The 12,990-nt window shown below is 44.9% G+C and overlaps 1 protein-coding gene across 3 annotated transcripts in view; it reads left to right on the plus strand.

The window, feature by feature from the left end:
• npas2 (neuronal PAS domain protein 2) overlaps positions 1-12,990 on the plus strand; it is a 195,326-nt gene that overhangs the window by 125,840 nt on the left and 56,496 nt on the right. Inside the window, exons 3-6 of one of the 3 annotated variants that reach the window (XM_067997284.1) lie at positions 2,818-2,874; positions 6,710-6,858; positions 8,993-9,084; positions 12,751-12,840. In XM_067997284.1, coding sequence (XP_067853385.1) covers positions 2,843-2,874; positions 6,710-6,858; positions 8,993-9,084; positions 12,751-12,840 — 363 coding nt within the window. In that variant the 5' untranslated portion in view covers positions 2,818-2,842. Of the gene's footprint in view, positions 1-2,817; positions 2,875-6,709; positions 6,859-8,992; positions 9,085-12,274; positions 12,317-12,750; positions 12,841-12,990 lie in introns of those variants that run through there. The other 2 variants (XM_067997285.1, XM_067997286.1) reach the window with 2 other exon arrangements.

A 12,990-nucleotide genomic window follows, 5' to 3' on the forward strand; every position in this document is an offset into this window, starting at 1 on the left:
TGAGGTGAATACTGGGGAGGTGAGGAAGTGGTGAGTAAGTGCAGGTAAGTTGAGGATGAGCTTTGAGTGGGTGTGAGGAGTGATGTGATAGAGTAGTGTTGGCAGTGCAGAAGGAGTTGTGGGGTGGGGGTGGTGATGTGGAAGACGGAGTGTAGGAGAATGAGTAAGTGTACTCACTTTGTCTGACCTACTTAGGTCATTGAAGCGCTTCCTGCACTGGATCCAGGTGCAGGAGATGTTGCTGCTTCTGGTGACCTCCTCTGCCACCTCGAGCCAGGCCTTCCTGGTGGCAGAGACAGGGCACTTCCTCCCATCTGCGGGTAGAAGACACCCCTCCTCCTCCTCACCCCATCCAGTAGCACCTGGAGTGAGGCATCGCTGAATCTTGGAGCAGCCTTGCAGTGTTGCTCCATTGTGCTGTGTGGGTGTTTGCTCCAGGAGCAAACATTGGAGGACTGCCCCTTTAAATAGAGCTCCTCCAGCTGACAACCTGTGATGCGGGTGTGGTCAATCGCCCCCCCACCTCCCCTCGCTACAATCCCGCCTCCCCGCTAATATCAGGGCCCATAAGCTAGTAAATCTGAAGATTTTAAGCACGCACAAATCCACAAAATATCCACGGTAAGGAGAGAATTTGGAAAGCAAGGCTGAAATCAACATCTATCCAATGTAATTCATCCTTCTCCAAGAAGTATCCAATCAAAAAAGGGGAGAGGGATAAACCCGGCAATTACAAGCCAGTCAGCCTCACGTTGGTGTGGAAACCTTTAGAGACAATAATACGGGACAAAATTAATTGTCACTTGGAAAAATATGGGTTAATAAATGACAGCCAGCACGGATTTGTTAAAGGCAAATCGTGTTTGACTAACTTGATTGATTTCTTTGGTGAAGTAACAGAGAGGGTTGATGAGGGTAGTACAGTTGGTGTTGTGTATATGGGCTTTCAAAAGGCATTTGATAAAGTGCCACATAATAGACTCGTTAGCAAAATTGAAGCCCATGGGATTAAAGGGTCAGTGGCAGAGTGGATACAAAATTGGCTAAGGGACAGAAATCAGAGAGTAGTGGCGAATGGTTGTTTTTCAAACTGGAGGGAAGTATTCAGTGGTGTTCCCCAGGGGTCAGTATTAGGACCACTGCTCTTTTTGATATATATTAATGACCTGGACTTGGGTATGGAGGGTATAATTTCAAAGTTTGCAGATGACACGCAGCTCGGAAATGCAGTAAACAATGAGGAGGATAGTAACAGACTTCAGGAGAACATAGACAGACTGGTGAAATGGGCAGATACATGGCAGATGAAATTTAACATAAAGAAGTGTGAAGTGATGCATTTTGGTAGGAAGAATGAGGAGAGGCAATATAAACTAAATGGTACAATTTTAAAAGGGGATGCAGGATCAGAGAGACCTGGGGGTGTACGTACACAAATCTTTGAGAGTGGCTGGATGAGTTGAGAAGGCTGTTAAAAAAGCATATGGGATCCTTGGCTTTATAAACAGAGGCATAGACTACAAAAGCAAGGATGCTATGCTAAACCTTTATAAAACACTGGTTAGGCCCCATCTGGAGTATTGTATCCAATTTGGGGACCACACTTTAAGAAGGATGTCAAGACCTTAGACAGGGTGCAGAGAAGGTTTACTGGAATGGTATCAGGGATGAGGGACTTCAGTTATGTGGAGAGGCTGGAGAAGCTGGGGTTGTTCTCCTTAGAACAGAGAAGGTTAAGGGGAGATTTGATAGATGTGTTCAAAATCATGAAGAGTTTTGATAGAGTGAATAAGGAGAAACTGTTTCCAGTGGCAGAAGGGTCGGTAACCAGAGGACACAGATTTAAGGTGATTGGCAAAAGAGCCAGAGGCAAGATGAAGAGAAATTTTTTTACATAGCGAGTTGTTATGATCTGGAATGCACTGCCTGAAAGGGTGGCGGAAGCAGATTAAATAATTTTCAAAAGGGAATTGGATAAATACATGAAGGGGAAAAATTTCCAGGGCTGTGGGGAAAGGGCAGAGGAGTGGGACTAATCAGGCTCCCATAGTGCAATTGGGAGCCCAACTAAAAATTCACTGCTGCTGCGTGGGTTTCCCAGGGACCAGGAAACCCGGCAGGGAAAGGGAGGCAGGAGCTGCCGACTACACAATGTATGTGCCTTTCTCAGCACTCCATGTGGGTGAGGAGGAGCAGGAGCGCTGCCCCCGGCCCCTCAAGGAAGCCATCGGTCACCCCCCTGCCGATCGTGGCCTCTCTCTCTTCCCCACTCCCAATCACCGACCCCCCTCCCGCCCTGGCCCCGTTTGCCGACCTCCCCCCACCTAAACCCGACGGCCTCTCCCTACCCCATGCCCCAGTGGCAGATTTTCCCCCATCCCAATTGATGGGGACCGTCCCCAAGAGTCTCTTGCTGATTAAAGGTTTGATGTGCTGCATTGTAATATGTATATTGTAATGAAACAAATGACGTAAGTACTCTTTCAGTTGTCCGTAGCAACCGTGCGGCCGTGTTCACAGCCCCACAAAAGTTTCATCATGAGCTTTCATTTTCTTCTTACTTTTCTAGTACCCAGTAGCATTGTTTGTCAAAAGCAAACAAAGGCTAATCGATGGTAAGTGTTCTTTTTTCTAACTTATCCACACCTGTAATTAAGGCCATCATGTCCTTTTCCCTCTAATTGACAGCTCCAGTATACATCTTCACTATCAAACTCCAGGTTTTGCTGCAGCTCATTGATGGCCGAGTCAATTAGACGTTCGCTTTGTTGAAGGTGAGATGTAACTTGTATTTTTTTTTTCTGTTCTGTTTTACAGAGACATCGGCTGTGCAGGCGAGCTGATGGACGAAGATGAGAAGGACAGGGCAAAGAGGTGAGGCACTTAAAAATGTTCTTGGACCTGCAATGTCCGTTTGGCTAATTTTGAAAAAAAAACTGACCATCCGCATCGAACGTTAAGTGTACTGTCACCTGTAGAGTTTAACTTGTAACTGGAACACCACAAATGGATCGCTGGACAAAGGAAGCATGTAACTGAGCTGCCCTGCCTAGAACGTCGCAGATTTGATCCTTCAGTCGTGCTGAGGTCCTTCATCTTTTTGGAGAGGAATTTTCCAGCGTATTTTTTCCCTTCTTGGCCCCGGGTTTTTCTCTGTTCTTTTGCCTCTCCCAGGAGATTACATGGCTGTATGGGAGTGTGGAGTAGGGAGTGCCTAGTCATGATACTCCAGCCATCGTGAATGTAGGACAGCCTTGATGGACCAGCTGGTCTTTACCTGCCCCTCGTTTTCATATCTCAGCCGGATAGCAGTAAAGGCACTAAACCTGGCCTCAGTGCCCTTGGGCTAAGGAGGGAGAAATTAGGCCGGAGTTCCTAATCCTGACATTTGGAAGAAAGAAAGGACTTGCATTTCTACAGTGCCTTTCACAACCTCAGGACATCCCAAAGCACTTTACAGTCACTGTTGTAATGTAGGAAACACGGCAGCCAATTTGCCCACAGCAAGCTCCCACAAACAGCAAAGTGATACTAACCAGATAATCTGGAAAATGCTTTTGTGTGCATATCAAGCAAGGACAGGATCAGGCTTGGCTGTGCTGCCAGTATGGTAGAATAGCCTATTGATGCTATCAAGGTTCCCACATGAACAGTGGCCACTTGACTGAGGTACTGGAGGGCACCTAGAACCCATGACACCATACCCTAGCAAGGAGTCAAATCCTTCACAAGAAGTGGCGGGGAAATTGGTTAAAAATGGAAATTAGGAAGTTAAGAGTGAAGAGGAAGTACAAGAAAGAAAATAATTTTCACCTGAAACTGTTTAGAACATTGTATAGGGGCAGGATTTAAGTGTACATCACAGTGGTGAAATATCTATCATCCTTCTTGATTGACCATCCATTCCACAATACTGACATATTGGTCCCAATTTTAAGCCGACTGGACCGGTGTAAATGAGGTGGTAGGAGCCTGAAAATGCTGCCGGATCGCTAACCCGTTTACGCTGACGTTCCAGCTGCTGCCATCTTGGCAGGGACTTCTGAGGGGCGGCTGGAGTGCCCGCCTGTTTGTAGCATCAGGCCCTCTTAATATGCAAATCGGGATACTATGACGTACATAGGACCCCAATTGCAATTTTGAGAGTTGGATGGGAAGAGCCTGCCTCATGCCACACCAATCTGATTACTGGTCCTTCTTACTCTGAGCAGCAATTGACCCAATCAAATAGATCTGTTAATAGAGATGGAGAGATACACATGGCCAAGCACCCCAATGGCCTCCAACTGACAAAATGGTTCATCAGTAGTTTGTCCAAGCAAGATTTCTTACTCAGCTATTAGAAAAGCTCCAGTTTTGCCCACCGGTGCTAAAGACATACTGTAACCCAGTGGGATGCAAGATTCCAATTATCTGTCAGGTCTGCAGATGTTGAGGTCTTGGATGCCTTGTGAGAAATCCATGTGAAAAATATATATAGCTTACCATCTGCTATTGGCAGAGAATCTAGTCAAGGATACAACCAAATGTTTTAAACATCTGGGAAAAAAAACTCGTGTGAACCTTCACTAAATCGAGATTAGGGAATTATACAGAATGTGCCATCTTGAGTTATGACCTGACAGGTAGGAACTACCCAGAGAAGTTAGCCCACATTCCAGGGTCAGTGGCAGGGGAGGCCTTAACCTTCCTTGTGGGGCCCGAAGGAATACTCTTGCTCCTCTGGGCCCCACAAAGAGCTTACCTTTCACGGCCTCTTCACATCTTGATCGTCTTCTTGACTGGCGTCAGCTTGGCGGGATCGCCACTGTGGCTCCCCTGCTCAGACCAGACTTAAAATTTCAGCCAAGGCCAGATGACATCATTGGATCCTGACCTGCATGTTTAAAGAAAAACCCGGCCGTCTTCAGGGAGGTGCTTTTGCTGCCTGCTCAGAAGAGCAAGTTAAAATCGGAAGCAGGCGGGAAATCAGCGGGTAAGTCGTCCAGGGCATTTTAACTGCCCACCCGCCTGGTCCCTGCCAGGAACGGAAGGGTTAAAATCTCCCCCCATTGTTTCTTGTTGTGACTGGAGATCTCTGCTGCTCCCTCCAGTCAAAGAACAAAAGGGCGCATTTCAGAACAAAACCTAATGAACAGAGCGTTTCCAACAATTTCAGAGAGGGATGGTGTGGCCAGTAAAGAGGCTGTAACATTAATGTGGCTAAACTGTGTGGAAAAGCTACAATTAATGCCCAGTCTTGGTGTAATCCTTTTCAACTTTACAATTTTTTTTAACCAAAAATATGACACCTTGGGCGAGAAATTGGGCCATGTAGCACCCATTGTTTCATTTTGAGACTTAACGCTCAACTCAAAGCATAGTCTTAACCACGACCATCTGAACATGTCTGTGTTTAAGAGTGCCTGGAGGACCCCCCACCAGCGCTATATAAAGGGATCATGCAGGATTTACAGGTTAGTGGCTGGATTATTGCTTCTGGCTGCTGATGCATTTGTAACTATTTTTTGGAGGTCTCCTATACTTGAATACTAGGACTGGGGGACATAGCCTAACATTTAGAGCCAGGACATGCAGGAGTGAAGTTAGGAAATGCTTCTACACGCAAAGGGTGGGAGAAGTTTGAAACACTCTTCTGCAAATGGCAACTGGTGCTAGCTCAATTGTGAATTCTAAATCTGAGGTTGATAGATTTCTGTGAACCAAGGGTATTAAGGGATATGGGGCTAAGGCGGGTATATGGAGTTAGGTCACTGATCAACCATGATCTCATTGAATGGCAGAACAGACTCGAGGGGCTAAATGCCACTGCCGCTTGCTGCCTCCTGATATACGCCACCTTCTTCTGCAAGAAAGCGGGACGTGTGCCTGGGTGATATGCCTGTCATGGTTGAATAGCTGCCTGTGTGTGTGGTCTGTGAGTTGTGGGTGGGCGGCTTGCAACAGTAGTAATGTGTAAGGGTGAGATGAAGCATCTGATTGGAAGAGTTGAGTACTTCTGGAAAGAGTTTGTTGGTATGTGGGTGATGGGGGGGTGTAGTGCGTGGAGCAGTGGATGCGGCTAGTGGTGCAGTTGGTAGGAGACGCCACTAGACAGTTGACCTCACTCACCTTGACCACTCATGTCAAAGCATTGAACTTCTTCCTGCACTGCATCCATGTTTGTGGTGCTGTGCGCCTGGCATTGACTTCATCCCCCACTGCCTTTTGGGTGTATATCTGGAGGAGCCCCTTGCCCCCTGCCTCACCCCCTGCGGATATAGGATGTCCCTCCTTCTGTCCACCTCTTGCACCAAGGCCTCTAGTGCATCAGCAGAGAAGCTTGGTGCACTCACTCTCGCGGGCCTGGTACCAACTCAGATCGGCTGATTGGTGAGGTTTGGCGTGCAGATTGGAGGATGTGGGATTTAGTAGTGCGCCATCTTTATTCAATGTTTTAACATAACTCGTCAGTTTGTAAACACAGGGACAGAACCTGTATACTGAGGCTGGGTGAAAGTCTCGCCCTGCCCGCTCAGGGGCCATCGGGCACGGGTTAATAGCGGATCGCGCTGTCTACGCCCAAAAATAGGCCTTATCCAATTTCTTTCCCCCCCCCCCTTGTAATCGGTGATGATATTTCCACATATCCAACACACCTCTCACACCTGTGCTTTGTTTGAATTTGTAACTTTTACCTAACGGCCTAAAAGATTTCCTTCCATAAAAGGGCTTCACGCAACAAATCTGAGAAGAAACGAAGAGACCAGTTCAATGTCCTCATCAAAGAACTTAGTACCATGCTCCAGGGCTCCACACACAAGATGGACAAGTCTACTGTGCTGCAGAGGACAATTGACTTCCTACAGAAACGAAAAGGTAAGAAGGTACATATTTCGACAAGGTTTTACTACCACACACAGCTTGGTCAGGTTTGACACTAGATTCATTCTTCACTGGATTTATTCCCATTATAATTCTAGAGCCAATGTTCAGGTCCCAAGAGCACCTTATGACATTTTGACAATTTGTAAGCTTGTTAGAGCTAATCCTATGCCTGTTGGATTCTTAAAGATCTTACAACAGACTGGAGAACGAACATGTGTCCAAGTGATTCATCTTTTATGAGGTCAAGGCTCTACAATCTTACTGTAGACTAGAAATCCTGAAATTGTGGAGAGTTTAAAACATTCAACGACATAAATCAGTAATTATCTTTTCCCTTTCATAAGATCTGCAGCATCTCCTGAACCTCTCACACTAGCCCTGAATTGCATTCGCATCACCATGACGACCTGCTTTGCTCCATCACCTAACTTTGGCACTAAATTTTTTGAATCCCTAATACTAAGTATAGAATTAAATTTTAAACTAAATCAAGTCTTTAAAGACCCATAACTGCTATATGGGTCTTACACCTTCAGAGATAGGAGCCTAGAAATTTGATCATATTGTACCCGTTTTACAGGCATACAACGGGCGCCTAAGGGTCGAATTTGCTGGGTGGTGTGCATGCACTCATTCTGCACCGGAAGTGCGATGCCCACTACTTTGGATTGAGCTCCTCTGTACACATCCAGGGTGCACACTGGAAGCGTGTAAAAGGCTTATTATAATATTTAATTTAGGGTCCTACGCCTGCAGCAGCGCTATTTAAAGGGCTCTTCCCCTCTATACAGGTTAGATGCTGGTTTGTCCTTTTAGGCTGCTTCTGGGTGTTTTTGGCCTATTTTCTGCCTTCTGCAACTCAGTTTTGACTTCTAACAGGTTTTTGCTGGTGCTGGATTGCTTTCTGTCTGTCTTCAATACAGTTTTTTTTTTACATACATAGTTGGTCTGGTAGGTCTGCCTTTAGGGCTGGAGAATGAGGGGGAGCAGCGGAGAAGACAGGAGAGAGCACGAGCTGCTAGGAGAAGAGGGAGGAGGAGGCCACTGCGCAGGAGGCCATACCCACAGCCTTCTCCTACCTCAACTTCATTGAGGAGCAATGTGTCAGGCGCCTTCGGCTCACCAAGGAGGCTGTCACCAATCTAGGTCACCTGCTGCAGCCACAATTTGAGCCTCAAACTGGAGCGTGAACAGACAAGTGGAGCATATGCCCCACCCCCTGCCCCCCTCTCCCCCCCCCACCCCCCCCCCCCCCACTGTTTTCAGGCGTGATCGAACTTCTAAGCCCCGGTTTATGGACAAACCAAACACTGTTTAGTGCCAGACTGAAAAACCCACAATACCGTTTTGGTTTATTATCCTGCACTTTGTCACAGAATGTTATTAATTTTGTACTAAATCCCGAAGGGCCGAGATTGCCTGTGTTTGTAGGCTACTTACTCAAAATCATACTTAATCCACAGGTTCCACCTTAAAAGCTTTTTTCCCCCATAATATTTAAACAAATGATTCTCAGCAGATCACCTTAAGACCGCCCATCCTCCCACAACAGATTTCACAGCTTTACATTTTCCTTCACAGAGAAGGACTGCACTGTTCTCAGCCACCTTGACCAGATAAAGACCAATGTGTTGAGTTTTATTTATATATTTCTCACAGGAAAGCCAAAACATTGACAGGTCATCGTTGCTGTGCTGTAGGCAAGGCCTTAAGCACAGATAGTGGAATGCGATCCTCAAAACGATGGCAACCTAGAAATTGCAACTCGGAATCAGGCTGTTCGGCCTAATCAGTCCATGTTCATGTTTGTCCTCCACAGAAGTAGTAGTCTTAATCCTGTGCACTCGTCCCGTTTCCATATTTGCTTTATTCCTGTTTATCTTCAACCATTTATCTAACTTATTCTTAAAAGTTGAGTTCATTTCATTCAATCATAAATGGGAAGCACGGGAAATAAGCCAAAACTTCTAGCTGGATTTCTTCATACTGAACTAAGGTTAGCCTGATTTGATCATTGATGTCATGTTGATTGTACAGTTAACTTACAAAATGTAGTCCAACCCTGTTCTCGCACCTGTCTTTCTCACTGGACAGACTGTCGTTTCAAAAATATTTTCCCTTTCAGAACACTCGGCTCAGACAGAGGCTTGTGAAATCAGACAGGACTGGAAGCCTTCCTTTCTTAGTAATGAAGAGTTCACACAGTTGATGTTAGAGGTAAATAAAATCTGTTCAGCACTGCCCACACTAATTCAGCAATCTCCATCGCAGAGGTCAAATGCTTCACGGAGCTGGAGATTGGAAAGCACCACTGATGTAGAGAGTGGATTGAGAAGTAGTTATGATTGGAGTATAGCTTTCACCAGAGGTATGTCTCAAAACTGGGTGCAAAGTGGAAAAATGTGTGGTCATCCAGCATGGTCCTTCTTTACCTGAATCGACCCTACTTAGTGTAAAAAACAGCAGTCATCCCGAACAACACTGTGGGAGCATCTTCACCACACGGTCTGCAGCTGTTCAAGAAGGCCCACCACCACCTTCTCAAGGGCGACTAGGTCAATAAATGCCGGCCTTGCCAGCGACGCTCATATCCCGAAAATGAATTTTTAAAAAATTAACCTGTTTGCCACCCAGCACACACAATGGGCCTGAAATTGCTCGTAAAATAGCAGTGCGCCTAACAGCGCTCACCCTCATTAATGGGCAAATGGTAAAGCAAATTCTGGTGACCGCACATGCGCAGTCAAACACGGAAACCTGGAACTTGCTCTACCTGATTCACCGGTGATCTGAAAGCTTCGAGTTAAAGGGACCTTGCTGGCTGCAATCAATGGACCAGCGTGAACTTGCTTTCCTGCCCAGCTGGAAATGTAAGGAGTCTTACAACACCAGGTTATAGTCCAACAGCTTTATTTGGAATCACAAGCTTTCGGAGCTTTCCTCCTTCGTCAGGTGAGTCACCTGACGAAGGAGGAAAGTTCCGAAAGCTTGTGATTCCAAATAAAGCTGTTGGACTATAACCTGGTGTTGTAAGACTCCTTACATTTGTCCACCCCAGTCCATCACCGGCATCTCCACATCATAGCTGGAAATGAATTAATCTCGCCACAGGAAAGGCACGCTGAGTTTTCTTAGATCTAAACTAACTTTTAATGGCCTGGTAAGTATTAATGAATGCCAAACAACCTCTCTGGCACTGAAAATTAACTTTTAAAAATGTGGAGTCTCATTACTCCTGATTTTAATAGTTTTTGGACATTTAAGAAAAACTGTAAATTAAAACATTATTTTTTTTTCACTTTTTCATTCTGCCTCTTTTATCTCAGTCTTTTCTCTATCTCATTTTATAGTACATTTACTAACCTTATCAGGCACTTCCTGGTTTTTAGTCTGCACGGTTTGTTAATGTTTCACCTCCTGGTTCTCGCAGCGTGGCTTGCTTCAAGCTGATTGTTTGAGGAGCCTTTAGCGATCCTCTCCCAGCTCACACAGCCCGGGAAAGAACGCTGCAGTTTTTTGAAGTCACAGATCAAGGCAGTTGCCGCCAAAAAGAACACAGTAACCTAGTGGGTGAATTTAAATCTCATGAGCAGCGAGCACTGCTGGTTCACCACTCAGAGCAATTTAAGGGCCAATATTACAAGTTCCTATGGTTTTCAGATGTGTCTGCGTTGATTAGCAAGCAATAGGGTTAGTGTAACTACCATGGAACACATCGATATCAAGTGCATCCCTGTAGGTTTTATCCAGTGAAAGAAAGAAATTTACATCTATACTGCGCCTTATCACATTCCCAGGACATCCCAAATTACTTTTGAACTGCAATCACACTCATTAAAGTTGAGAAAATTTTTTAGGTTTTGGCTCTGCAACTGAAGCATGGAGAAATCAGTTAGTAAATTTTCTGTGTTATGCAGATGTATTAAATGCTGAGCATCAGCCCTAGAAAATTGAACATTTTCCACTGTGCACCCAGCTTTAGGACATTGAGGTCACATGGAAGCACCAGCTGTAAAAGTCCTCTTCCCATTAAACTACTGTTCAGTTGAGACCACAGAGTAAGGATAAGTGTGAAGTAACAAATAGAATATGATGAGGTTTTCCTTCGAACCATTGGTTTGGAACAACTGCTTCTGCACTTTGCTACCTCCAGAATTCCACCGTGGCCACACGCAAAATAAACACGATTTCCTCTGCACTTTTAGTATCATTAATATGATTAGGAATTGCAAAAAGAAAAACCTCGAGCTTGATGTTGTTAAATGTTAGCAATTTTATTGTGCGCGTGCAGCTATGCACAGATCCGTTACATCCTTGTTAATACTATAGAAAGCTGCTGCCACCAGTACTTGCTTTAGTGCAATGAGAGCTGGTCACACCAAATTGTGCCTCTTGTAATGCACAGTTCTGTACTTGGGCAAAGCGGAGGTCTGTGTATGCATACTTACACACCTGCAAACTTAAACACGTGCACGTTTAAACACGAGCACATTTCCACACGTGCACACTTAAATGTGCACATTTCAACACATGCACACTTAAACACATGCACATTTATACATGTGCACATTTCTACAAGTACACATTTAAACACATGCACAGTGCTCCACCCACTGATGTTGGAATGTCAGTGAAACTTTTTAAAAGTTAGTAGAAATTGAACAGTTTCAGAAGCATAAAGGTGGTCCAGAGAATCACCTATGATCTTTTTAATATTTAAGCTTGAAGGTTAAATCATTGGCTTTGGTGCCTGTTTTTTTTCCCCAATCAGTTAGAAGCATTAGTGACATGAGACTCCAAGGTAATCTCACATCTCGCACCAAAATTTGGATTGTACTCAGATCAACCTCATTGTGTGTCGTCCACTAATGTGGAAACCTTATTGCATCAACAAACAGTAGCCATAGCGACCAACTGGTGACTATTTTTCTGTGGGATGAGGGGGTGAGGTTGGGGTTAAATGGGGTATCTTTGGGATTCAGGTGGCTTCAAGATGACACACCCGTTGTACGAAGTTCGGAACCAAATCACAGTAGTCTCGATAATCTGGTATCTGAACCAGGCAAGTCCACTGCATTCCAGGGCATTGTTGGTAGTTGATCAGACACCCTGGTTCATTAATGGAATCTGCAAGGGAAGATCTGTCACTGGGAGGGCTGGGATTCTTCTAACACCCGCCTCCAGATAATCATGCGAGCAAATGCCCCAATGGCGAGGTTATTCCTAGCTGGACAGACGACAGGAAACTTACCAGTGTTCTGTACTTTGTACTGGTTAGCTATGTGGTTTAGCTAGTTAAGCTGCAGCAGCGCTCCTGCACGTACTTGGGATTCCTAAACCTTTGGCTCAGCCAACCTGCGCCTAAATTCACTGGACTTTGGTAAGTAGGATGTGTTGCTATGGGATGAGAGAGTGTGTGTTCCATATGGGGAATGGAAATTCTGCATGTGTAGGTTTCTCAGTAGCTTTTGTTTGGAGACTCTTAAATATGATGATAGGTTTCTATGTGTGTCAGACATCCGGCTGACAAAATATAAGTTATAACATCGACAAAGAAACCAAAGGTGTGTGAGATGATTAAAGGATTTGATAGGGTAGAAAGATAGAAACTATTTTGTCTGGTGGGAGAGTCCAGAACAAGGAGGCATAACCTTAAAATTAGAGCTAGGCCGTTCGAGGGTGATGTCAGGAAGCACTTCTTCACACAAAGGGTAATGGAAATCTAGAACTATCTCCCCCAAAAAGCTGTTGAGACTGGGGGTCAATTGAAAATTTCAAAACTGAGATTGATAGACTTGCCAAGAGTTCTTAGTTCAAAAGCAGATAGAAACATATATTTCACTTAAGTAATGATGGCTGTGTTTCTTTTTTTCCCCTTTTTAGGCTTTAGATGGGTTTCTCATAGCACTTAGTGCTGACGGAAACATTATTTATATCTCTGACAGTGTTTCTTCATTACTTGGGCATTTACCGGTAAGTGTGCTGCAGAATTATTTGATGACATTTCGTCCCTTTGCACTTGCAACTTTGCGTGGTTTGTAAATGAGAAACTATCGTGTCAGGCGAGACAAATGAGAAAGCAGATTGATTTCAGCCGCGGATTGCTGCTGCAAAAGTGATCTT

The sequence above is a fragment of the Heptranchias perlo genome, chromosome 15 (genome assembly GCF_035084215.1).
Source record: "Heptranchias perlo isolate sHepPer1 chromosome 15, sHepPer1.hap1, whole genome shotgun sequence".
NCBI classification, from domain to species: domain Eukaryota; kingdom Metazoa; phylum Chordata; class Chondrichthyes; order Hexanchiformes; family Hexanchidae; genus Heptranchias; species Heptranchias perlo.